The sequence below is a fragment of the Narcine bancroftii genome, chromosome 1, assembly GCF_036971445.1.
Source record: "Narcine bancroftii isolate sNarBan1 chromosome 1, sNarBan1.hap1, whole genome shotgun sequence".
In the NCBI taxonomy this organism is placed as follows: Eukaryota; Metazoa; Chordata; class Chondrichthyes; order Torpediniformes; family Narcinidae; genus Narcine; species Narcine bancroftii.
Genome location: NC_091469.1, coordinates 477,396,073 through 477,420,116, shown reverse-complemented (window position 1 = coordinate 477,420,116; position 24,044 = coordinate 477,396,073). Strand labels below are relative to the sequence as shown.

General features: G+C 39.6%; 1 protein-coding gene across 20 annotated transcripts in view; it reads right to left on the bottom strand.

Moving 5' to 3' along the window:
* kmt2ca (lysine (K)-specific methyltransferase 2Ca) overlaps positions 1-24,044 on the bottom strand; it is a 495,715-nt gene that overhangs the window by 55,644 nt on the left and 416,027 nt on the right. For 14 of the 20 annotated variants that reach the window (XM_069914823.1, XM_069914812.1, XM_069914813.1 and 11 more), the window contains 7 exons: positions 22,489-22,671; positions 16,044-18,122; positions 13,336-13,670; positions 11,128-12,950; positions 5,497-5,608; positions 2,266-2,347; positions 28-91 (listed from right to left, as the gene is read on the bottom strand). In XM_069914823.1, the coding sequence (XP_069770924.1) occupies positions 28-91; positions 2,266-2,347; positions 5,497-5,608; positions 11,128-12,950; positions 13,336-13,670; positions 16,044-18,122; positions 22,489-22,671 (4,678 nt within the window). The remainder of the gene's footprint in view (positions 1-27; positions 92-2,265; positions 2,348-5,496; positions 5,609-11,127; positions 12,951-13,335; positions 13,671-16,043; positions 18,123-22,488; positions 22,672-24,044) is intronic. The other 6 variants (XM_069914818.1, XM_069914819.1, XM_069914827.1 and 3 more) reach the window with 2 other exon arrangements.

Here is a 24,044-nt window from a genome sequence, read left to right as displayed (position 1 = left end):
AGACTTCTGTAAGATACTGTAACTTACTCATGAAACCAGGACCAAAAGATGGAGGGTTTGGTCGCTGCATTTGAGGTGCCAAATTTCCATCCTGAAAACAATCCAAACAAAATAAACATTCAGTTCTTTAATCGCAAAATAATCCTCCAATTTAAAAAAAGTGTTTAAAAAATTTTTTTTTAGACATACAGCACAGGAACAGGCCGTTTTGGTTTATGAGTCTGTGCTGCCCAATCCACACCCAAATTAACCTACACTCCAGTACCTTTTTGAAGGTTGGGAGAAGACTGGAGCCCAAGGGGAAAACCCACATAGACTCGGGGAGAACGTACAAACGTAAAGACAGCGTGGATTTCGAACACTGGTCCCGATGGCTGGAGCTGTAAAGGTGTTGTGTTAACCACCTCGCCGACCATGTCACCCTTTTACTTTTCAATAGAATCAGATCCATTACTAACGACTTGCAATCCTACAGCAGCAAGATAAATTTTAATTTTAGGAATTCTATTTTTAAATTCAATCTTCCCGCCTTAATCTCATACGAATCTACTTGTACCACAAGTTATCCCCATTGATAAAGGCAAAGCAGTAACCCACTCAAAATTTTGAATATTTCTCAATGGTTGATGGGATGGAACTCAATTAGTGACCTGCTGTTTTATAATAAAATGCTTTAATTTTCCTCTCCTTACTTCATTCCTCCTGCTTGGATATATCCCAGCATGCACCTGTGAGCCTTTGGAAACTTATCCAAGTGAACACTATATTGATCTAGGTTGCATGGAATATTAACCCGGGGCTGGATTGTACTGGATTCCAAATTTGCCACTCTCGTTACTGGAATAGTGCAGCTGTCAGCGCACCCAGGTTAGAATCTGGCACTGTCTGTAATCAGTTTGTATGTTCTCCCTGAATTTCCAGTTTCCTCTCATTCTTCAAAATGTACAGGGATTGTAGACATTTGGACAGCGCGGACTCGTGGGCCTTACGGGCCTGTTACCATGCTGTATGTCTCAGGAATGGAGGAACAGCTAATTTGTCTAGTTGTCTTCAATTTCCAAAAGTCAATAAAAATTTATTAAAATAATTAAGCATGATAAGAGCTAATGACTTGGTTTTCTTTAGGTTTCCTTTTCTCACTTTGTCCATGCTTCAATGCTGAACTCAGTGGCAAATACGAGTGGAGTAGGAGGTCAGTACCTGAGCTCCAACTCCATTCAGGTTTCAATGCTCAAGGAGAGAACAAACTGATAGTCATCAATACCCTATAGAGATAATGGCAAGAGACATGCTGTATTTGGGTTCAAGATGTGGTCTCTTCCACACATCAGAGAACTAAACACAGATTGGTCCTGCATTATGATCACCCATTCAGTCTGACTGCGAGTTTCCAGTTACCTGCTACTTTAATTTCCCATCCTACTGGACTCTGGTTACTCTGGTTCTGACCTCCCATACTACCTCTATGAAGCCCAAAATAAACTCAATGATCAACAGCTGACTTTGGATACATGTGAGCAAAATTAATACAAATATAGTGCTCAAGTCGTGAAGCTCTAAGGTAGGGGTCCTCAAAGTGGTCCATATTGAGCCATGGGGGTCGATGGAACTATCCAAGGGGTTGGTAAATGCCACGAGGTTGAAAACGCCGGGGGTCGATTGAACTTTTGCGGCGGAAAACAGGGGAGGTTCAACAGAAAATAGCAGCTATGGCAGTGGTGGCCAACCTCTCGCGAGAGTGGGCCTTGGTGGCTGCCATGTTGCATTTGGCTTCGGCTGAGAGTGAACGGGAGGATGGACTGAGTATAGAAGAAATATGTATGTGTTCTTTGTACCTTCCCCCTCCATCCCCCCACCCCAATCCAGCGCCAGGATTACATGACTGGGGGTTGAAGAGGGTTCAACTATTCCATGAAGGGGTCAAAGTTCTAAAATGTTTGCTCTAAAGGCAAGACAGGACACAGAGAAGTGTAAGGATTATCTTGTCGAATGCTTCAAACTTACAAAAGAAATAAATGTTTTCTTCTTATTAGGGTGGCATGGTCAGCCTTGTAGTTAGCACAAAGCTATTGCAGCGCTAGCAACCCAGATTCGAATCTGGAGCTGTCTGTAAGGAGTTTGTATGTTCTCCTCGCGTCTGCGTGAATCAATTTCAGTACGACTCTTTAATACAAAGGGCAACTGGGGCTGAAATTCAGTTAACTGGTAATGTTGTGTACTATTCTTTGCATAAATTCAACACACAATATCTAGTTAAGTAATTACCGAGGCAACTCCTTGGTGAGTGGGATTCTGCCCGCCATCGCCACACTGTGGACTTGATATTTGCTGATTCACGAATGGAAATCTGTAAGAAATTATATGAGAGAACACAATTGGAAATGCAGAAAATTTTATTGGTTACTTCAAATATACTAACTTGTAAAGGGATTATAGAAATAAATAATTCCAAAATATTCCTTCTTATACTATTTCCTCATGTTAAAACGGTTCAAGATTTGTGGAGACCGCACTTGTCGTTCTAATCACCAAGATAAAGAAAATGGGAGCAGAAATGCTTTGCGTAGAGGTGGCATGGTCAGTGCAACGCTCTTACAGAGCTTGAAATTGAAATCCAGAGTTCATATCCCACGCTGTCGCTAAGGAGTTTGTACGTTTTCCCCATGTTGCCCCCGGGTGCTCCAATTTCCTTCCACCGTTCAAAACTTACCAAATGTAGGTTTTTGGGCAGCATGGGGTTGTGGGCCGAAACGGCCTGTTACCATGCTGTATGTCTAGATTTAAAAGGTTTAAAAAAAAATTAAATTAGAAAAGAGCCATAAGAAATTTACAAGGACTGCTGGTGTTGGATAGGCTGGATAAACTAAGACTTTTCTCCCTGAAGCATAGGAGGCTAAGGGAGAGAGAAGGGAACTTATGGAGGTTTATAAGATCATGAAAAGGATAGATAAGGTAAATAGCCTTTTTCTCAGGCTAAGGGAATCTACAAATGGGGGCATAGATTTAAAAGGGGCTATGGGACTACTTTTTCTTTCCCTTACATAGTATGTTTATGGAAGGATCTTCCAAATGAAGTCACAGAAGTGGGTACAATTGTAACATTTAAAACCCTTTTTATATATTGAAATGGATATGGCTGAACACTGGCAAATGTAACTAACTTGGACCACATGGATAAGTTAAGCTGAAGGGACTGTTTCTGTGCTGTAAAACATTTCAAGTCTAGTATAAAAAAAGACATGAAATATTCTTTGATAGCATATACTGTAGTAAAAACATGAATACAAGATAAAAGGCACAGAAAGTTTCTACAGTGTATCTGCTTGAGAAAATCAGATGATTGATTCCATTGGAAATGGCTATTCTATTTATTTCCTGACCAGTAAATTCCTATCTGGTTTAATGCCAATCATTATTTGACATCTGAAGCAATTGTTACAATCTAATAACTCTTCATCTGATTTCCCACTCTTCAATGGAAATCAGACCTGCTCCTGAAGTGTGGGTGGCTCCCACATTGTAAAATTATTTAACTTAGGGAACAGTCCAATGAACTTCCTTTCAATTTTCAGGAAAAAATTGAATTGAGGGAAGAATTAACAGATCAATAAACATAATGATTTAGGAATAACTGACAGATGGCATGAGAATTAAGTCAGACTAAGAGACTGAGTACTGGGCAAACAAAGTTTTCATTTGTATTTCATCTTTAATGCAGTTCAACCTTCAACACCATTATTCCATCAGTCTGGTCAACAAGCTCCAAACCCTGGGTCTCTCCACCCCCACCCCCCCAACTAGATCATAGACTTAATCATGTCTGAATAGGTGACATGGTAATTCATTCAGACTAAGAGACAGGGCACTGGACGAAGTTTTCATTTATATTTCACCTTTAATGCAGCTCTGCCTTCAGCACTAATGGATCTTTGACTTCCTTTATGGAGAAAAGTCTTAGTTTATCCAGAAGTCTAGTCAGTACGAATTGGAAACAACATCTCCTCTTCATTGACGATCAACACAGGCGTGCCTCAAGGTTGCGTGGTCAGCCCCTTGTTCTAGTCACTCTACACCTATGACTGTCTGGCTAGGTACAATTCAAATGCCATCTACAAATTTTTGGATCACATCGTGATGGAATGAGAAAATGTACAGGACAGAGGTAAATCAGCTAGTTGAGTGGTGTCACAACAAGAAGCTCACACTCAATGTTAGCAAAACCAAGGAGATGATTGAGGACTTCAGGAGGAAATCAGAACACAAACCCGTTTTCGTTGAAAGGTCAGCAGTGGAGAGGGCCAAGAACTTCAAATTCCTGGGTGTCAACATCTCTGAGGATCTGTCCCAGAGCCTCCATGTTAATGCAATCATGAAGGCTAGCTAGTGTATCATTATGAGGAGTTTGAGAAGATCCTCAGAAACTTCTGGAAGTGTACTATAGACAGCATTCTGTCTGGTTGCATCACTGTCTGGTATGGAAATGTCAGTGCTTAGGACAAGAAAAAACTCCAGAGGGTTTTTAACTCAGCATGTGACATACGGGCACCAATCTTCACTCCACCGAAGACATCTACAAGAGGCAGTGTCTTAAGAAAGCAGGCTCTATCCTCAAAGACTCCCACCACCCAGGCCACGTCCTCTTCTCTTTGCTACCTCTGGGACAGGAGCCTGAAGATGAGCACTCAGCGGCACAAGGACAGCTTTTCCCCTCTGCCATCAGATTCCTGAATGGACAAATGAACCATAGACACTACCTCACATTGTCTTTTTCTTTTACTGTGTCTGTACAGTGGTTTCGCAAATTGGAGTTCGATTGGCGCACGTGTGAGTTAAGGGTGTGAATTCAATATCATCAGGGCGCTTAACTCTCGTGCATACGCCAACCGAAATCCAATACGCAAACCCACTGTGCACGTGCCAACCGAAGACTCATATGTGCACAGGAATCAAGATGGCCATTCCCAGCCTATGGGCCCCAGAACGTCGACTAACAAGAATGCATATTTTTGCTCTTACATGCCCTGTAATCCTGTTCTAGTTTGTCAAATATAACAAAAATCTACGATGAAAAAAAATTTGATTAAAAAGTTTGCTTTAAGACTGATACTCCACGTGCGCGAGCAAAATTCCAACTTGCATTCATTCTGAGAGACAACTAATTTTTCAGTCCCAATTATGGTCGTAAGTCGGGGTCTACCTGTATGAGATTTTTAAAACTTATGGTGTTTAACCACAAGTTGCCACGTTTAAGGTGATCACCATAAAGATGTTGGGTGAATGGTGCAAATTAGGGATTTGTTTTGGATGACTTTCAATGTGTGGAGAGTTGAACCAGAAATTTGTTGGAATGTGCAACAAAAATATCAAATACTGTACACGGGAAAAATACATTTTTTAAACTAATAATTTTTAAAACTTGTAAAAGTAGTAAATTTCTCATAAATTAAAGCTAAGAGTGGAATCACTGAGATATGGCTACAAAAGGAAATTCTTTACCTGTTCATTACTATTGGTGGCATTCCCAAGTTACTCTGGGCCATAACTCTGTTGATACCCTTCAATGCTACCATCTTTGCTTTCATGATTGGATCAGTAATAGCATCAAAATCTATAAAACAATTCAACAAAATTTGGTAAGATCTAAATAAAAAAAAAGCGCAACAATTTAGACATAGACATACCTACAGCACAGTAACAGGCCCTTCCAGCCCACGAGCAACTCCTGGAACGTTTTGAATGGTGGGAGAAAACTGGAGCACTCAGGGAAAACCCACGCAGACACAGAGAGAGAGGTTTCATACCCCAGTCCCAAACACTAGCACAAGAGCAGGATTGTGCTCACTGCTACACTAACCGTGCCGCCCCATTTCTCTTCGAAGGGATCCTTGTCTTTAAATTTTTAAAAAAGTGGAAATATATAACCATTTTTTTTGCCTTTTCAAAACGATCCTTGTTGATTAGAAATAGGCTTTAGCACCAAAACAAACATCAATCCAAGTAGGATTGCTGTCTTCTTTAGTACAAAGCACATGATAATTTCTTTCTCAACATGATGAGAAAGTGAATGATGCACCCTATTACAGAACAGATGGATAATTTGATTGGTAAAGGAGCAAAAAGGCACATTATCAATCCAACTTTAACATGACAGTTTTAACCTCTACTCCCAGCATGCCCTGCGTACTCGACATTGAACCAAGTTCAATCCCTGACCTACCAACATTAGTAGATTGAGGGATATATCTGATTACAGGCTTACTGTTTGTGATGTGTAATTTTGATGCTTAAAATGGCTTTCAGCGCTTCATTTTGACCTGTAGGACCTGTTCTGAGTCCATTGCATGTACCACATTTGTAGTCCATAAAACGCGGTGCAGGGTGGCCTTGATATGCAGGCAAGACTGGCTCCATAAGGTCTGTGCAGCCATTCCTTCTACTAACAATGTCATGAGCAGATTAATCTGCCATTGATGGATTGGTGAGGACGAAGACAAGTAGGAGGATGAACATTGTTTGCAACATTGCTTTTTTAAGTTCTGGAAAGGTTTTCAATTGGATTCTCTGTCTCCAAATAAAACTAGGGGGGGGGGGAGGGGGGGCGGGGAAATTCATTTTCATTGATCCAAAAGTTCATTTTACACATTTTAATACTACTGCAGATTCGTTGGTTAGCTATTTAATAGATTTAAGTTCTTTATGTAATAAAAAAAAGTAGCACTAGTTATGGACCAAACATGGATGATCCACAATTTTTAAAAAGCTTGTATGATTCTTTAACAAATTTAAATGATTTCATACTAATTATGGCGGATATTTTAACAACTATTTGAATCCATTGATAAGACAGGCCTTCAACCAATCAGAAGCTTCCAAACAAATGTGCTACATATATTAATTCCTTTTTATTGGATTATGGATTGGTTGATATTTGGAGGTTTTTAGATAAGGAATTTTCTTTTTTTTAACATTTATTAGAAATACTCTAGGATTGACCTTTTTTATTGATGCACATCTGGTTCCTTCTGTTAAACATTGAATATGATGCAATTCTTATTTCTGAACATGTGCCTTGGAAGCTCTCTGTGGAGCTTTCTGATATCACTTTAGACTGACAGCAATGGCAATATAATTCTACGTTATTACAAGATCTAAATCTTAGAATTTTTTCAGGCTAATTCAATGGATGGAATTAACTATTTGGGACAAATTATCTCTATACAGCAGGCTTAAAGAAACGTACTAAGGAGAAACTCTCTCAACTATCCAATTGGATTTAAGATATTGATAAACTACATTTAACAATTCCTATTATAGATTTATATAAGGAAAGAATAGAACTGGAAACACAATACAACTTACTTTTAACCTATCCCATTGAAGTTCAGCTTATGAAATCTGTAAGTGAATTTTATGTGCATGGAAATAAGTCAGGTAAACACTTGGCTGTCCAGTTGAAAGCTGTTTCAACTAGGAGACAAATTGTTAAAATCCATAAAAATGATGGCAATGTTACCGTATATCATACAGATATTAATAGGGTATTTCAGGAATTTTATTCAGACTTGTATCAAACCCAGAATTCATTTGATGAATTTTTTTACACCAATATTGAATATTCCTAAGATTTTCTCCGATGATCAATGTTTAGGATGCTCTGATTTCAGAGGCAGAAATTTTTAAAGCTATTTCTTCTTTTCAATCTCGTAAAACACCAGGTTTCAATGGTTATATAATTGAGTTGTATAAATTTTTTGATTGTTTACTTATTCCTCATATTTGTGAGGTGTTCAGAGATTCTATTCACCAAGGATTTCTACCACAGTCATTTTATGAAGCATCAATCTCACTAATTCTTAAAAACGATAATGATCCATCTGACTGTGCATCTTATAGACCTATATCACTTTTGTATGTTGACTCTAAAATTTTTTTTAAAGGTTTAGCTAATAGATTAGAAAAAATTCTTCCTCACTAATTGCAAAAGATAAAAATGGATTAATTAAACAGCAATACTCACGTGTTAATGTTCAAAGACTAATGAATATAATCTATTCTGCTTCATCTAAGATTTCAGAATGTGTTATATCATTAGATGTGGAGAAAGCTTTTGATAGAGTTGAATGGAGATACTGGTTTGAAATTTTGGAAAGGTTCAAATTTGATTCTGGATTAAGTTACTTTATTTTAAACCAAGTGTAGTAGTTATTACTAACAATCAAAAATCTTCCCCACTCAAATTGTTTTGAGATACTAGACAAGGCTGTCCTCTCAGCCCTTTACTTTTTAATCTGGCGATAGAACCCTTTGCAATTGCACTCCGTAATTCAAATGAGATTCAAGGTATTAGTAGAGGATATGAAGTACATAAACTCTATATGCAGATGATTTTTTTTAGTCTATATTTCATCCAACTAATTCTATTCCTAAGATGCTCTCTTTACTATCGGATTTTGGGAGTTTTTCTGGATATAAACTAAATTTTCATAAAAGTGAATTATTCCTAATAAACTCACATGATCCTACTTATGATAATATGCCATTTAAGATTGTTGAAGAGTATTTTACGTATTAGGTGTTCAAATCACGAGGAAATTTAAAGATTTGTTTAAATTAAAAATTTCCCCTTTAGATTTTGTGGAACAACTTTTTACTAGAGGATCCCCATTGATGTTGCCTTTGGTTGGTCGTATTAATGTCGTTAAGATGATAATGTTACCTAAATTTTTACACCTATTTCAAGCTGTCCCAATTTTTATCCCAAAATCTTATTTTGATAATATTGATTCTAAGAGGGCCAGATTGAATAAGGTTCACTTATAGAAACCTACGAAGGATGATGGTATGGCCTTATCGAATTTGAGATTTTACTATTAGGCAGTTAATATTCACCATCCTTTGGATTTATTACTTCGATAAATTTGATTGCCTCTCTGGGTAGATTTGGAATTGAAATCTATCCAGAATTATTCCTTAGCTTCTTTTTTGGAACGACCTTTACCTTTTAGACTATCTAAGATCAGTAAGTATATTTCCAATCCAATTATTTATTATTCCTTTATGCACGTAGTTTCAATTTCAAAGGTTTTTGGACTAATAATTTTTGCCTTGGCTATTACTATATATCTTCATTTTTTTTACACCATCTACACTTGACAGTACCTTCCTTACTTGGAAGATTAAAGGAATGATCTCTTCTGTAGATTTATTCGCTGATGGTGGTTTAAACAACTTTCTTCCAATTTTATTGACCATATATGCATTTTTTTAGATATCTACAGATTACAAATTTCACAACAACCAGATTTACTTGACACTTTGTTCCGGTTAAACCCCTTTCAGAAGGGTTTAGTTTGTACCATTTACATTCTTATAATTAAATTTGTGATCAGTCCCCATGGATAAGATTTGACAAACATGGGAATTGGAACTTCAACTAACATTATCTCCTGAAACATGGGGAAGAATTACTAAACTAGTTAACACTTCATCACTTTATGTACATCATTTTTTAATACAGTTTAGAATAGTTCATAGAGCTTGCTGGTAATATGTCTAAAGATAAACTAGCTTGCATCTTTCCTTACATGAACTCTACTTGTGATAGATGCAATACTGAGGAGGCTCCACTGACTTATATGTTTTGGTACGTCCATGTTGTGTAAAGATATTTTTAAACTTCTATCAATGATACTGGTTATTAAATTACAACCTAATCTCTTAACTGCTCTTTTTGGAATAACAGATGTACCTTGTTTACCTACTACTGCACATCAAATTATAGCTTTTTCTACACCTTTAGCTAGAAGAGCTATTTTACTTAAATGGAAAGACTCTGAACCACCTACATTATTTCAATGTCTTTCTTAAATCAAAAGTCGTACTTTAGATACGAATACTAAATTTGAAGAAACATAGAAACCATTTATTGATTATTTTCATGGGATATAACTGCCGTTATTCTATGAATTAACTCTTCCTTTCAGACATAATATAATTATTGCCATTTTTGTTATCTGTAGGTGTGGACTGGAGCTATGTTTTAAACTATTTGACAGATCCTCGGGATAGGCTGCTCAATTGTTCTTTTATCACTTTATTTTTTTAGTAGATTAGTTAGGGTTTTATATATATCTCTATCTATCTTACTTCTTAACTCTATTTTCTTTGTTAGGAGAATTATTTCTAATTGGTCACATTTTCACTCTTTGTAATTTATATGATACTTATACTACATAGACTTGGAATACAATTTTAATTGTGCTATTTCTATTCTCCTTATGCTGTGCATATTATGAAATGTTAAAAAGATTGAAATAGAAAGACAAGTAGGGTTACTTCCCTGTTAGTTTGCTCATTACATGCAGCCTTGATTTAGCAGTGATATCCTCAGGTTTGATTATTACCAGTTTTTAAGAAGATTCTCTTGGTGATGGATGCTAAACTTTCTTCTCAGAGTACATTATGTGTGAACCCTGTGGCACACCACTAGTTATAAGCCTCCAGTCTGAAAAACAACCTTTCTCCATATCACCCAATGCTTTCTTCCATGAGGCCAATTTTCTATCTATTTGCTATCTCTCTGTGGAGCCTATATGGTCTAAAATTCCAGAGCAGTCAACCATGCTCATCATTATCTAATGCCTTGCTGAAGTCCATAGCTCTCCCCAGGTCAGCCTTCTTGGTCACATCTTCAACCCGATCTGATTCGTGAGACGACCTCCCTCTTGCAAGTCTTAAATAATTTTTCTCATCCGCTGGATAAAAATGATCAGATCATTTGGAGCGTCACGGTTCGCGCAACGCTATTACAGCGCCAGCGACTTGGGTTCGAATCCGGCACAATCTGTAAGGAGTTTGGATGTTCTCCCCATGTTTCTTCTGGGTCCTCCAACTTCCTCCCATCATTGAAAGAAACATTTGGGGGTGGGTGGGGGGGGTGTTGTAAGTTCATTTGTGTATTGGGGGGGGCATGGGTTCATTAGCTGGAAGGACCTGTTACTGTGCTGCATGGCTAAATTTAAAAAAAAAATCACTGCATATATACTTCAATATTTAAGAATTGAAAGTAATATATTACTTTCCAATGTAAATTACTACAAAAATAAAATAATTTATGCCCAAACTCACCAATATTTGGAAAGAAGGAATCAGTGGATCGGTGACGTATCATTGCTTGCATTTGTCGCTGCTGTTGTTGCTCCTGCCTTTCTTGCTCCAAAAGATCCTGTAAAAGGAGGGGTTGCTCTTCCAAAAGGAGGGGCCTCTCGCGTGGACCCTGAGAACCCATTGTCTGAGAAAGTATGATTTGTTGTGCGTTGGGCTGGTTACTTGGTCCTGGCTGATTGGTTTGAGCCACATTTTGACTCTGGATTTGCCCTGCTGCGTAATTCTGGCTGGCTGGCTGCATTTGAAAGAAGGCCTGATTTCCTGGAGGGCCTTGTGAGAAACTACGTTTTATCCTTTGCCCCATTTGCAAACTCTGGTTTATTGGGTTCTCAGCCATTTGTCCTGGGGAAGCTGCCATTTTGGGAGACGGTGGGATATTCATTTCTGGATGTGGCTGGGGTGATGGCACTACTTTGGAAGGTGAGTTCAACGATGCAAGTCCAGAATTAGCAGATTTCTCAGTTAACAAATTCGATAGGACTGGAGTAGAACTAGTCAGGTTGCATGAATTGTTTCCAAGAGATATAGGAGTTTGGCTAGAAGACTGCGAGTCACTGAAACTTGGGCTCGCCCCTGTTAATTCTTGGTGACCATCGACTTTTTCTTCTTCTTCTTCCTTGACGATTTCCTGTTCCCCAACAGCACAAGACTCAGAAGCTGTCGTTGTATCTTTTGCTTCAGACTCAACCGTACTTGTACTGCAAGAAGCTTCGTGATTTCCATCACCAGTAGCAGCTTCTGATTTTATGGAACTCTTTGATTCATTTGGATCAGTGGATCCTTCACACGGCAATGGAGCAGCTTCTTTTCCAGCAAAACTACCAGGTTGTTCTCCTGCTTTGGCTGCCTTGTCACCTTTATTTCCTTCTTCAGTTTTGTGTTCATCCAGTTTGACATCTATTGGATCATTCAGCTCCAACTCTTCATTAAACATGTCCTTTTTATCACCTAAATCAAGCTCAGGGTCTGTATAAGCAATAAGGTCAAACTCCCCTGATTTTAACAGATCATCCAAATGTGGGTCATTTGTTTCTATGTTATCTAAATTATCTAAATCAGGATCACCTTTTCCATCCACAGGATCCAAATTTAAATTTTCCAAATCTTCATCATCCAAGTCTTTAACTTCTAGATCTCTCACTCCATCAAGGTCCTTAACATCAAGATCTTTCACGGAAGAATCATCAGGAACAAGTTTCTCTACCATAGACTCTCCTTGTGCAGATGAAGTTGCAGGTAAGGAGACAGGAGATGAAAAAGCATGACGAGCAGGAGGATTGCTTAAGGAACGAGAAAGGGGCACATTTGAAGGGTTCATATGCATTTGCTGATTAAGCTGATTCACGTTACCACAATTCTCCACTTGACTCCGCATAGTTTGCTGGTTTGACACAGAGTCCAATGATTTTGGCCCTTGACTTGAAGGGAAAGTCCCCTGCCCTGAAATAACCTCCCCAGGTCTTTGTTGCTGGCTGGCTGGATCCAAGCCACTAGCTGTTGTAAACGGAAGTCGTGGCCCACTTTCCGGCATTCTGTGACGTAGTTCAATAAATGGTTGACCCAAAATACTGTGCTGCTGCATTTGCATGCCCGGAGGAGGAAAATGCTGAGGAATAATCACTCCATTGTTCACCTGTGGATTGTTTAAAGACCTGCTAAAGTCCACAGACAAAGATCTTCTTAGTTGTTGTCGAAGACCTGGACCATGCATGTGCATATGATGCTGTCCAAGAAAGTGCTCTTGACTTGCAAATGGTCTTTGTCCACTTCCTGCAAAAGAATACCTAAAAAAAAAGGAAGAGTTTTATATAAGTCACCACCTCACTCCATTACCTTTAATTGGCAGGATGCAATATGGATTGTATCTGTGAACTCATATTATAGGGATAATTTATATTGGTGAAGAACATCACAATATCGAACAAAATTAATATAGATTATGGTAAATTATAAAAGATTCTCATATGCTAACTGTAAAGTCAGAGGTCTGAAATAATTCAGATGAAGTGAATTTTCAAAATTACATATTAATGTAAAATAATTGTTTTATCGAAATTAAATGATATGTCGTCAAAATAAATGATATTTAATTGAACTTACTTAATAAAAATTAATTGATTTCAACTTTGGAAAGGAAAATGTTTTGGGGGAAGAGGGTGGGGAAAATACCTTGGCCCTTGGGGTCTCATGACCATCCTTGTAACATCTCCAGAAAACTGAGGTCTGTTAGATTGACCATCAGTTAAAAAACGTCTCCTTGGCTCATTTGTGAAAGGATCTGAAAATCTTTGACCAGCTTGAGAAGCAAGTGGGATTCTCACAATGCCAGGGTACGGTGGCGGAGGCCTTCCAAATAATTCATTATGACTTTTTAGATCCTCCTGTGGCCAGTGTCGAAGTGGTGTGGCTGCAGATGTTATTGCTTGTTCTTGGAAGCCCTTTTCTTGTCGAACTGCATTTTTCTGCTGCTGCTGTCGGAGAATCAGTTCCCGTAATCTCAGTCTCTGTAATAAAGTTGGTCCTTAGTTACAATCACTCAGGCAACATTTTCATTCTTCTTTGACGAAGAACAAACATATAATTTGTGGAGAGTTCAAGAAGTTATTATAAATTACACGGAACTGTTCATGGGTAGATTTGCAATGAATAAACTTACCGACATATTGAGGATTAAGATTACATATGGACGAGATATTTAAAGCTTAAAATAAGCATGACATTTCTTTTTATGGGTTTTCAAAACAACACCACCATCGACCAAGGTAAACATATCCCAAGAAATTTCCCAAAGAAATACGATGTGGATAGTTGTAAGGAATATATTAAAAAAAAAGAACCTTTAAAAAAAATTTTGGAGTTAGAGTATGATAACAGGCCCTGCCAGCCCATGAACCCGCTCTGTCCAAATACATCCTTGAGACTAATTAATTATGTACGTCTTTGGATTGTGGGTGGAAGCAGGAGCATCTGGAGAAAACCCAACTGGCCATGAGGAGAAGGTACAAACTCCCTACTGACAGCACCGGATTCAAACCTAGGTCATTAAATTCCATTTTTATGAAGCATGGTCCAAGGATGAAGATTGCTAAACACAGTTCCAACACTCCACTGTCATTGACAAACATGCAGGCAGGTAACTCTCACTTAGAACGCGAATGACATTTTCAAATGCAAACAAATGGAAGGACTCAACAGGTCAAGCAGTGTCCTTGGAGAGAAATGGTCATTCAATTTTTGGCATGAGGACCCTTTATTGAGACTGGTGCGGAGGGGAAGTAGCAAGCATTAAAAATAGAGGAGGAGAGGGAAAGGTCCACTAGGATACTGGACAGAAAAGGTGGGGGAGAAGACCACTGGAAAAGGTGGGAGGGAAGAAGAGAAAAGGTTTGAGATAGAAGTGAGAATTCAAGCAGGTAAGAGTTGGAAGCAGATTGGGTAGGTTACCTAAAAGAGAAAAATTCAATGGGAATGGATGAGGCCAAAGAGAGAGATGTCTGTGTGGGAATGGTGAAGGGAATAAAATGGCTGGTTAAAATGGATAGGAAAGGTTTAGAACTACAGCACCTAATGCAGGAAAATTGGATATTAGCTGAAGGTTTTGTTTCCATGCTGAAGGAACTCATGACGCTAGAGTTCCAGCTTGGAACCGCACATAGAGTGAAGGCGCTTGTCGAAGCTGTCAACCAATCTGTGATTAGTCTCACTGATGTAGAAGCTGCCACATCAAGTGCACAGAATGCAACAGATTAGGTTGGAGGAGGACTTGTGAAACTGGAAAGTCTGTTTATGGCCCTAGATGGAAGTAAAAGGGAGACAGAGAGATGTTTTTCACCTTCTGCAGATGCAGTGGGAAGTTTCTAAGGGGGGGGAGTGTGGGGGTGGAAGATGGTGGGGTTGGGAGGAGGGGGACAGGAATAGTTTAGAGAGAATGATCCTTGCCTAAAAAAAGTGAGATAGGGAAGATGTTGGCAGAAGTGTTGCAGAAGGATATGCTGGATGCGGAGGCTGGTGTAGTTGAAAGAGCGCACCAATGAAACTCTATCCATTTTCTGTCCAGGGGGAGGCATGGTGAGAGATGGGGAAGACATGGGTCATGACTGCAGGGGGGGAAGCCACGTTTCTTGAAGAAAAGAGGACATTTCAATGACCTGGAGTGGAAGTCCTCAGTGGAAACAGATGTAGTAGAGGACCTGGGAGAAAGGGATAGCTTCCTTAAAAGAGGTTTTGGAAATACAGAAAGAGGAGAGCGATATCAAAAACCCATAAAGAAAACAGAGGCATTGGAAACCCAGAATAATTTCGAATGCGTGGTCCTCCTGGTAAACCCTATTGCTTTAACTTAAATTTTGAATAATATCCATTCTGGTAAACCCCATTGCTTTATCTTTCATTTTGAATAATATCCATACTGGTAAACCCTATTGCTTTATCTTTCATTTTGAATAATATCCATACTGGTAAACCCTATTGCTTTAACTTAAATTTTGAATAATATCCAAATTGCATGAATTCACTTCCATTTGTTCTGGCTGAAGTGAAATTAGTTCATCTCATTAACTTTTTCTTTTAAATGTCACCTTTCACCGGCTGTGTTTTAATTTTTATAAAGTTCTCGTACCACAAAGTTTTATGGATGGTCTTTCCTTGGGCAACACCATTTTATGTCCCATGGTAAACTGGTGGGTTCCAAAAATTGCAACAAATTAATAAATTGAGAAATGATCACAGGAAATTAAAAAGCAATCAAACTTATTCTGTTCTTCTTCCATTTTATCGGTGTGTCTCCACATGAATTGAGGAGGTATTTGTATTTTATTTATACATTATTAATCACTAACTGAAAATTAATCAAAATAAAACATTAACTTTTTCTTTACCTGTCTTTGTTTTTCTTCAGTGTCCATATGACCTGTGCTCGTGTTATTTTGAGTTTCAGATGCCAACACTGATTGGACTTGATCTTGTGTTGGAGGCACATTATGAAACTGCTGCCCTTGTGAATTTATGGGAGACTCTGTGGAAGCGCTGAAATTCAGGGCATCTGATGGAGGAGGTCCTTGTTGATCACTAATATCGTGATTAAGTCTTCCTTGTGGAAATGTGTCATTGGTTTGAGGTCTTGGGGTCCTTGGTGGTTGATCATATGGATCGTGCACCATATGTCCAAATGTATCTCCAACTGCCCTCAGTGATGGTGCACGGGGTGAAAACGGGTCATCAGACAATCCAGCTTGCCTGGAATTCTGAGGGGCTCGACCACGTGGATCAGCAGGTCGTACAAATGCATCTTGCATATTTGGGGCTCTGTTGTTTTGTGATTGCAAGAATAAATCCTGATTTACCAACATACTTGGTCTTGTCAACGGTTGCCGGTCGAATGATTCTGTAGTAATGGGTCTGGGAGACTGTGGAGGTTGTGAAAAGTCATCAGTAACAATGGGTCTTGGGGTTGCAGAAGACTGTGCATATGGATCAGAATATCGCTGACTGACTGGTGATTGTACAAAATGATCTCCAGGTCCAGGTCTTGGAGTTCCAGGTGGCTGGGAATATGAATCTGTTTGCTGTGGAGGTGGTCTTGGTGTATGCGGTTGCTGTGCATATGGATCAACCGGAGCTGGCCTTGGAGTTAAAGGTGGCTGTGCATAAGGATCAGTGGCAGGTCGAGGGGTTCCAGGAGGTTGTGCATAAGGATCTGCTACAGGATGAGGTGTTCCAGGGGGCTGCGCGTAAGGATCAGTTGCAGGACGAGGGGTACCAGGTGGGTGTGAATAAGAATCTTGAGGAGAACATCTCGATCTTGATCCTGGTTGAACAAACATGTCACCTTGGGTCTGCCGGGGAATTCTCTGACCATGTGGATATGGCTCAGGACGAGGTGTATGTGGTTGCTGAGCATATGGATCCACTGCCTGGGACTGAGGCTGCACTGGGTTCTGTTGAAAGTTATCCATAGATCTTGGGGTCAATACAGTTTTTTCAAATGGATCAACAGGAATAAGTCTCGGAGTTACAGGCGCCGATGCATAAGGATCTTGCGGAGACTGAAGTGGTAGCAGTGGTGTCTTAAACAAGTGACCACTTCCACCTTCTTTACCTGCAGGACCTGATGCCAGTTGAGATCGTGAATAAAGATCATGAGTTACCATTCTGTTATGTAGCATCTGAATTCTAGGGAACATATCAGGCCTGAGTGAAGGTTTAGCAAAAGGATCAGTCACAATTGGTACACTTCCTAATGAATCAGGATTTACTGGAGGTCTTGTCAATCCTAACGGCTTTGAAAAATGATCTGTTGTTGCAGTCATGGCAGGTCTGGGAGTATCAGGTGCTTTTGCATAAGGATCACTGGTGGTTAGTACCGGTGAACCAAAGGATTCATTAACTAATGAAGATCTATTTTTCTCTATCTGTTCAGAAGCTGTGGATGGTCTAGAAACACCTTGAGAAACAGCACAGGAATCTAAAGAGGACACTGAATTTCTTCTCACAACTGGTGGTGGTCTTGGTGTTCCAACCATTTTTGCATAAGGGTCCCAAGGAGATGATGGCCTGGAACCATTTGCAACTGGAGAATACATCGGTGTTGACTGAGGCTGTGATGTCTGAGGTTGGGTAAATGGATCCTGCAAAGGTGTCCTGGTTGGGGTTGGAGGGGGTGCTTGAGGTCTTAAGAAGACATCATCTGATGATATTGATGCAGATGTGCTGGGAACCTGAGGTCTTGAAAACTCTTCTTTGGGCAACTGTTGTAGAGGAGACAAGTGCTCATTGTCCTGTTCACCAACTTTAGGGCTGTTGGAATCATCCCCAGGAGCTGATTGCTGGGATCCAAACTGTTGTTGTTGTTGCTGTTGTTCATGTTTTACTTGTTCCAGTTTCTGCGTAGCCTCAATCTTGGCTTGTTGTTTGCTCTTCTGACGCATTTGCTGTTTTGGTACAACGTGAAATAGAAACTGATAAATTGAATGACACGTGACTAATGTGGAATCGAAGCAGACACCTTAAAATTACAATTAAAGCTATTTCATTTATGTATAAGGATAAGCTTGCACTGAAGAGGATGCAGAGAGTCAGCACGATGCCCAAATTGGAAATGTTTAATTATAAGGAGAAACTGGGCTCTCTAGGGCAAAGGTGGCTAAGAGTGACTGGCATAGATGAGAAAGGCCATTAGAATTTTATTCTCACATATTAGGGATATCAAAAACAAAAGGGCATAGGTTCAAGGGAAGAGAATTGAGTTTTAAAGGGGATCCAAGAGTTAAGATTTGTTTTATATACACAGAGGATGATATCTGGAACACACTAACCAGGGAGATGGTGAACGTCAGATCAAATGACTATATACAAGGCATTTAAACATGCACTTGAACAGGCAAGGATTAGAAGGAATTAGATCTAATGCAAATAGAATAAGGTGTAAGTGGGCAAAACTATTGGTAGGCGGAAAGGCCAATTTATGTGCTGTATGAATATTAGATTTTCTGGCAAACTCAACATGCAAATACTGAAAGATAAAGGCTAGAAATCCCACATATTGTACACATTTGTTGCACAATTTGCAGGATTAGGGATGCTTATAAACCTCATGTGCTTTTGTGTTTTATTATAACATTTCCCCAATCTTTTTAAATCAAACAAGTCATTATTAAGTAAATACATTTTAAACTCAATATCCAATCATTAATTATTCTGTTTAAATACAAGTACTCCTGCTCAACTTACCGCTTAAAATTTATAGCAGGTCCAATGCCATTTTTCAAAGCTATCATAGACAAACTAGAAAAATAATTACTGTATTTTTAAACATACAATGCGTGCGTTATATGCATATTTTAGAAACAAGGTACCCCACTCCCCGTGCGTTATTTTTACATGTTGAAAGAATCAATAGAGGGAGTAGGAAAGTCCAACCAGCAATTTATAGCAGGCGTGGGAATGTAATAGTGGCATCGAAAGAACACGCTCAATAGCGGCCGTGGAAAGACACACCGGCAATTTATAACGAGCGTGGGAATATAATAGCGAGTATGAGAATCTAATAGCAGCAATGAAAGAATGGGCACAATTTATAGCGGCCGTAGAAAAGACAATTTATAATGAGCATGAGAACGTATAGTGGCAATGAAAGAATGGACACAATTAATAACGGGTGCGAGAAATTTTGATTTTGGGAATCTCTCTTTGTACTGAATGCCATGACATTCCTATAAACAGGACATTCTGGCTAGGGCACTGCACCATATTAATAGGTGCTTTTAAGCTGCAGAACCCGGGTAGCCCACCTGGGACCCAGGTGCGATTAGTGGGTCAAAGGAGCCTCCAGCAAACTGGCAATTTAAAGGGGATACTGGCCCCGTGATGACATGGTAAATGATGCGTTGCGCAAACTAGTCTTCCCCATCCCCCCCATCAGCTGTCAGTCTCTCTCCCACCGTCAACGGTGCCCCCCAAACCCGTGTGAGCCGTCCCCTCTGCCCCCACGGCATCCGACCGCTCTCCTCTCCTCTTCCCCCCCGCCAGCCAACCCTTCTCCTCTCCTCTCTCCCCTGCGGCACCCGACCCCTCTACCCCGCAGCAGCGACCCCTCTCCTCTCCCCCACCTGTGACAGCGACCCCTCTCCTCTCCTCCCTCCCCTGCGGCAATGACCCCTCTCCTCTCCCTTCCACGGGGCAGCAACTCCTCTCCTCCCCCCACCCACAGCAGCCGACCCCTCTCTTCTCCCCACCGCGGGAGCCGACCCCTCTCCTCTCCTCTCTCCCCCCCCACCCACGCGACAGCCGACCCCTCTCCGCTTCCCTCCCCCGTGCAGTGACCCCTCTCCTCTCCTCCACCTGCGGCAGTAATCCCTTCCCCACAGCAGCCAACCCCTCTGCCCCCACGGCAGCCAACCTCTCTCTCTCTTCCCTGTGGCAGCGAGCCCTCTCCATTCTTCCCCATGGCAGTAACCCCTCTCTCTCCTCCTTTCATCGCAGATGGTTGCGCCAGGGCCTCATTGTGACACCAGCACGTAAGCACTGATGTCACAGGAGTAACCAGGTTGGCCATTTTGCTGTTCAAGCCGCTGGTCAACGTGTCCTGAGTAAGTATGACTGGGTTCCCTGACTACCTCCGAGGTAGGGCAGGGACCCGGTTGACTTTGGACGATGCTGACTGAGTTGGTCCCTTTGAAGCTGCCTTGTTAGTGGGGTGCTAACTGGGAAAATTACCCAGTTAACCCCATTTTACAAGGCAACTTGAAAGCACCTAATGTTAACTGCTCAGACCCGACCCTGAAGGAGCAGATTAACATATCAAATGCCGATGATTTGAGACAACATTAGAATTAAAATCCGACTTAACTCTAAAACTCTAAAGTCTTCGATCTATTTAATTGATTCTTCTCCAAAGCTTGTTAATGTGTTGTAGCAGGATATCATCTATATAAGGGGCGATTGACACCTCTGGAGAAGTTAATTGGGTGTTAATTGTGGGAGATTAACTGTGGCTTTTATGGGTATGTGCTTTGTCTCATGTCTCTTTAAATGCAAATTGATTTTAACAGTCGGAATTTAGAATACTACAACCTCGTGTTTATGTGTGAGCATGTTATACAAAAATATTTTTACACATATTATGATTTTCTGCGCATTATATGCGTAAAAATACGGTACATCAAATTTGAAATAGCATTGATGGCTTATTGCTTGTTTCACCTACAAAATACAAGCCAAAGGAATTTAGTCCTGCATAGTTCAGAAAGCAAAAGAGAGTATTCATGAATCGGCTTTTAAGATAGCCTGCCAATATTTTGCTGGGAGCAAGTAAAATATATGAACAATTCATGCAATTATGCTTCTATTAAAAAAAAGGATTCTAATAATTTCTAAGTTTACCACTTGGAAATGTGCAATTTATGTTAATTTTTAAGTTTGAAAAATACAAAGATGAAAGCAGCTATACAAAAAAATCCCTAGCAGGGGTTTCTACCCAAATGTTGGTTTGACAGTCAGAAGAGAGCCATGCAGTACAAAAACAGGCCCTTTGCTCCAGCGAGTCCATATCATCTACTGAAAGCTCATCCTAACTTTTTCTTGTATACCCAACAACTTAAACTCCCTTACTGGCTCCTGCCATATTCTCCCGTTACTGTAAGGACTTTATATTAAAAGAAAGCAAAGAGGAAGAAATATTCAGACAAACACAGAAATATGAGAATTATCAACATTGGAATTACTTTAATTACCCAAGAGTTGATGAAGTTTGTGATTTTTATGTGTCTAAACTCTGCATTTACTCCAAGAAGGAAAATAGCAGGATCAGATTTAGTTCTGGGAAATTCAGTGGTAATAATTAAATAAAAAGAAAATGAAGGAAACACTCAGCAGGTCAGAAAGCAAATGTGGAAAGAGAAACAGAATTAAGTTGATGACGTTAACAATCAATTATTTCTAATAAAACATCATTTGGACTAATTTCTGTTATGAGTGAAAGACAATACCAGTATTAAATACACGTCAGTTTTAGTGCTGTAGGACACAGGCACAATGACAAACATTTCTGCTTTAACTTGTGAAGTTGGCTACATGGTATTTCACCAGACATATTACACAATAAAAGACCTGAAATCTGTAGATTTTATTTATTTTAGATAAACATTGAAAGTAAATGTTAACAAGCAGCTTGAAGAACCGAAAATCCAGAAGAGTTTAATTTTCCTTATCAAAATGCTTTTCTTCCCTAATCTAATTTGCACAAATCTTATTGAAAAACAGCATTTTTATTTTTGGAGACAAGGTATCTTCATCCTGACAAACGTACAAAAAATACTCATTAGGGGAACAGGAGAATCATCTAACATGGTCAGAGAGAAAAAAAATTCTTTCCATTGAGAAGATGTTTAAGATAAAGTAGAAATAAATGGTTGGTCATTTGACATTAATGGGGAACATATTGTCATGGAATCTTCAAAGTTCCTTGAATGAAACTTCATGATCAATTACAATATGTCAATGAACTTGATCAAGGAGGAAAGCATCCTCTAAAACACTCCCATACACTTCATCCAATTCATAGCATCTGCAGACTTTCCTGTTCAATCCCATACACTTGGTGCTTCTTCCAAAACATCTGGATGAGAACTCTGGAATCTGAATCATTAATTTTCTAATTAATGTCTGTCAATCCAGGCTGTACAAGTTTAGGTTAATTATGGGTCTTTAAGCAAAAATGCTCACCATATGCATTGAAATAATTTCGCCATAGTTAATGGATTGTTTAAAAAAAACCCCACAAATTTGAGTTCACAAATTATTGAGAATTCATAGGAATATTATTACCTGTCTCAGCTTCCATTCCTGCTCATGTTCTGATTCCTTTTGCTTCATTTGATCCTTAAATGGCAGGTCGATATCAGGACGAGATACAGAGTCAATGCATTCCTGTTGTTGTCTTCTCAAAGATTCGCTGGTCATTTGAACTTTGTTTATACGCAGTGCTGCCCGATTGTCTCTTGCTTTTTGCTAAAAATTGTATTACAAGATGCAAATGAAAATTATTTTCCCAATTTTTCATCATAAACAGTAAATCCAATCATTGCAAATAATTTAAGAATATAATTTTGTTTGCCCATCACTTGGCAAAATAACTCTTGTTAAATAAAATTCAAACCTCCAGAGACCACAAGCCAATTTTATTTTCCTAACGAAGCAAGCTTTACAATTTTAATAATCTATTTTTAAATTGAAGCAGAGGGTTATCAGAACAAATTTTTTAAAGATCAGAAACAGATAAAAACAAAAAGCACACATTTAATTATTTAAAAAGAAAAACAAATGTAATCCTAGAGTTCCAAAATATACAAAGCTGAATGATTTTGTGAAATGATTAAAGATTTCATTTTCAAACAGCAGATACGGGTGTAATCGTAGACATTTCATTTCTATTGAATGGCTGTTCATTTGTACAATTTAAACATGACCAATGGAACGAAACACTGAAAGCCACCCATTTCTCTGGTTTAAAATCAAACTGATGGCCCATCCTAAATATTATTGCTACTCCTCAGAATCATTTTCCCGACTTGTTGTTTGTTGAACACGTAATTGGTTGGCGCATGTGGGAGAGTTAAGGGCGTGAATTCAATATCATCAGGGTGCTTAACTCTCCCGCATGCGCCAACTAAACTCCAGTACATGAGCCCACTGTACGTGCGCACAGGAATCGAGATGGCTGTGCCCAGCCTTAGGACCCTGGGACGCCAATGAACTCTTTTTTAAGACTGCTTCATGCAGTTGGTCTTGATGAAGTGAAGCCTGGTGCCTGTGATGTCGCAGGCTGAGTTAACAACTTTCTGGAGTTTTTTCTTGTCCTGAGATTTGGTGCCTCCATACCAGACAGTGATGCAACCAGCCAGAATGCTCTCCACGATATACCTATAGAAGTTTTTGAGTCTTCAGTGACATACCGAATCTCCTCAAGCATCTCGCAAAGTAATGGTTAAGGTTGCATTATTGTCATGTAATACTACATTTAGAATGCAACATACCTGAGATTCTTTAACTTTGTCTATCGTAAGGAAGACAGAGAGTCGCCACTTTGTCCAGCGCCCCTCACAGAAATGGGGCCCTAGCGAGGAACAAACTCGTGACCCCTGGCTTACAAGACCAGTGTACTAACCACTGAGCTATTGGAGCCATTGGTGGGCCTTCTTCGTGACTGCATCAACATGGAGGCTTCAGGACAGTCCTCAGAGATGTTGACACCCAAGAATTTGAAGTTCTTGACCCTCTCCACTACTGAGTCCTCAATGAGCACTAGGTCCTGTTCCCCTGACTCCCTTCTGAAGTCCGCAATCATTTCCTTGGTTTTGCTAACCTTGAATGCAAGTTGTTGA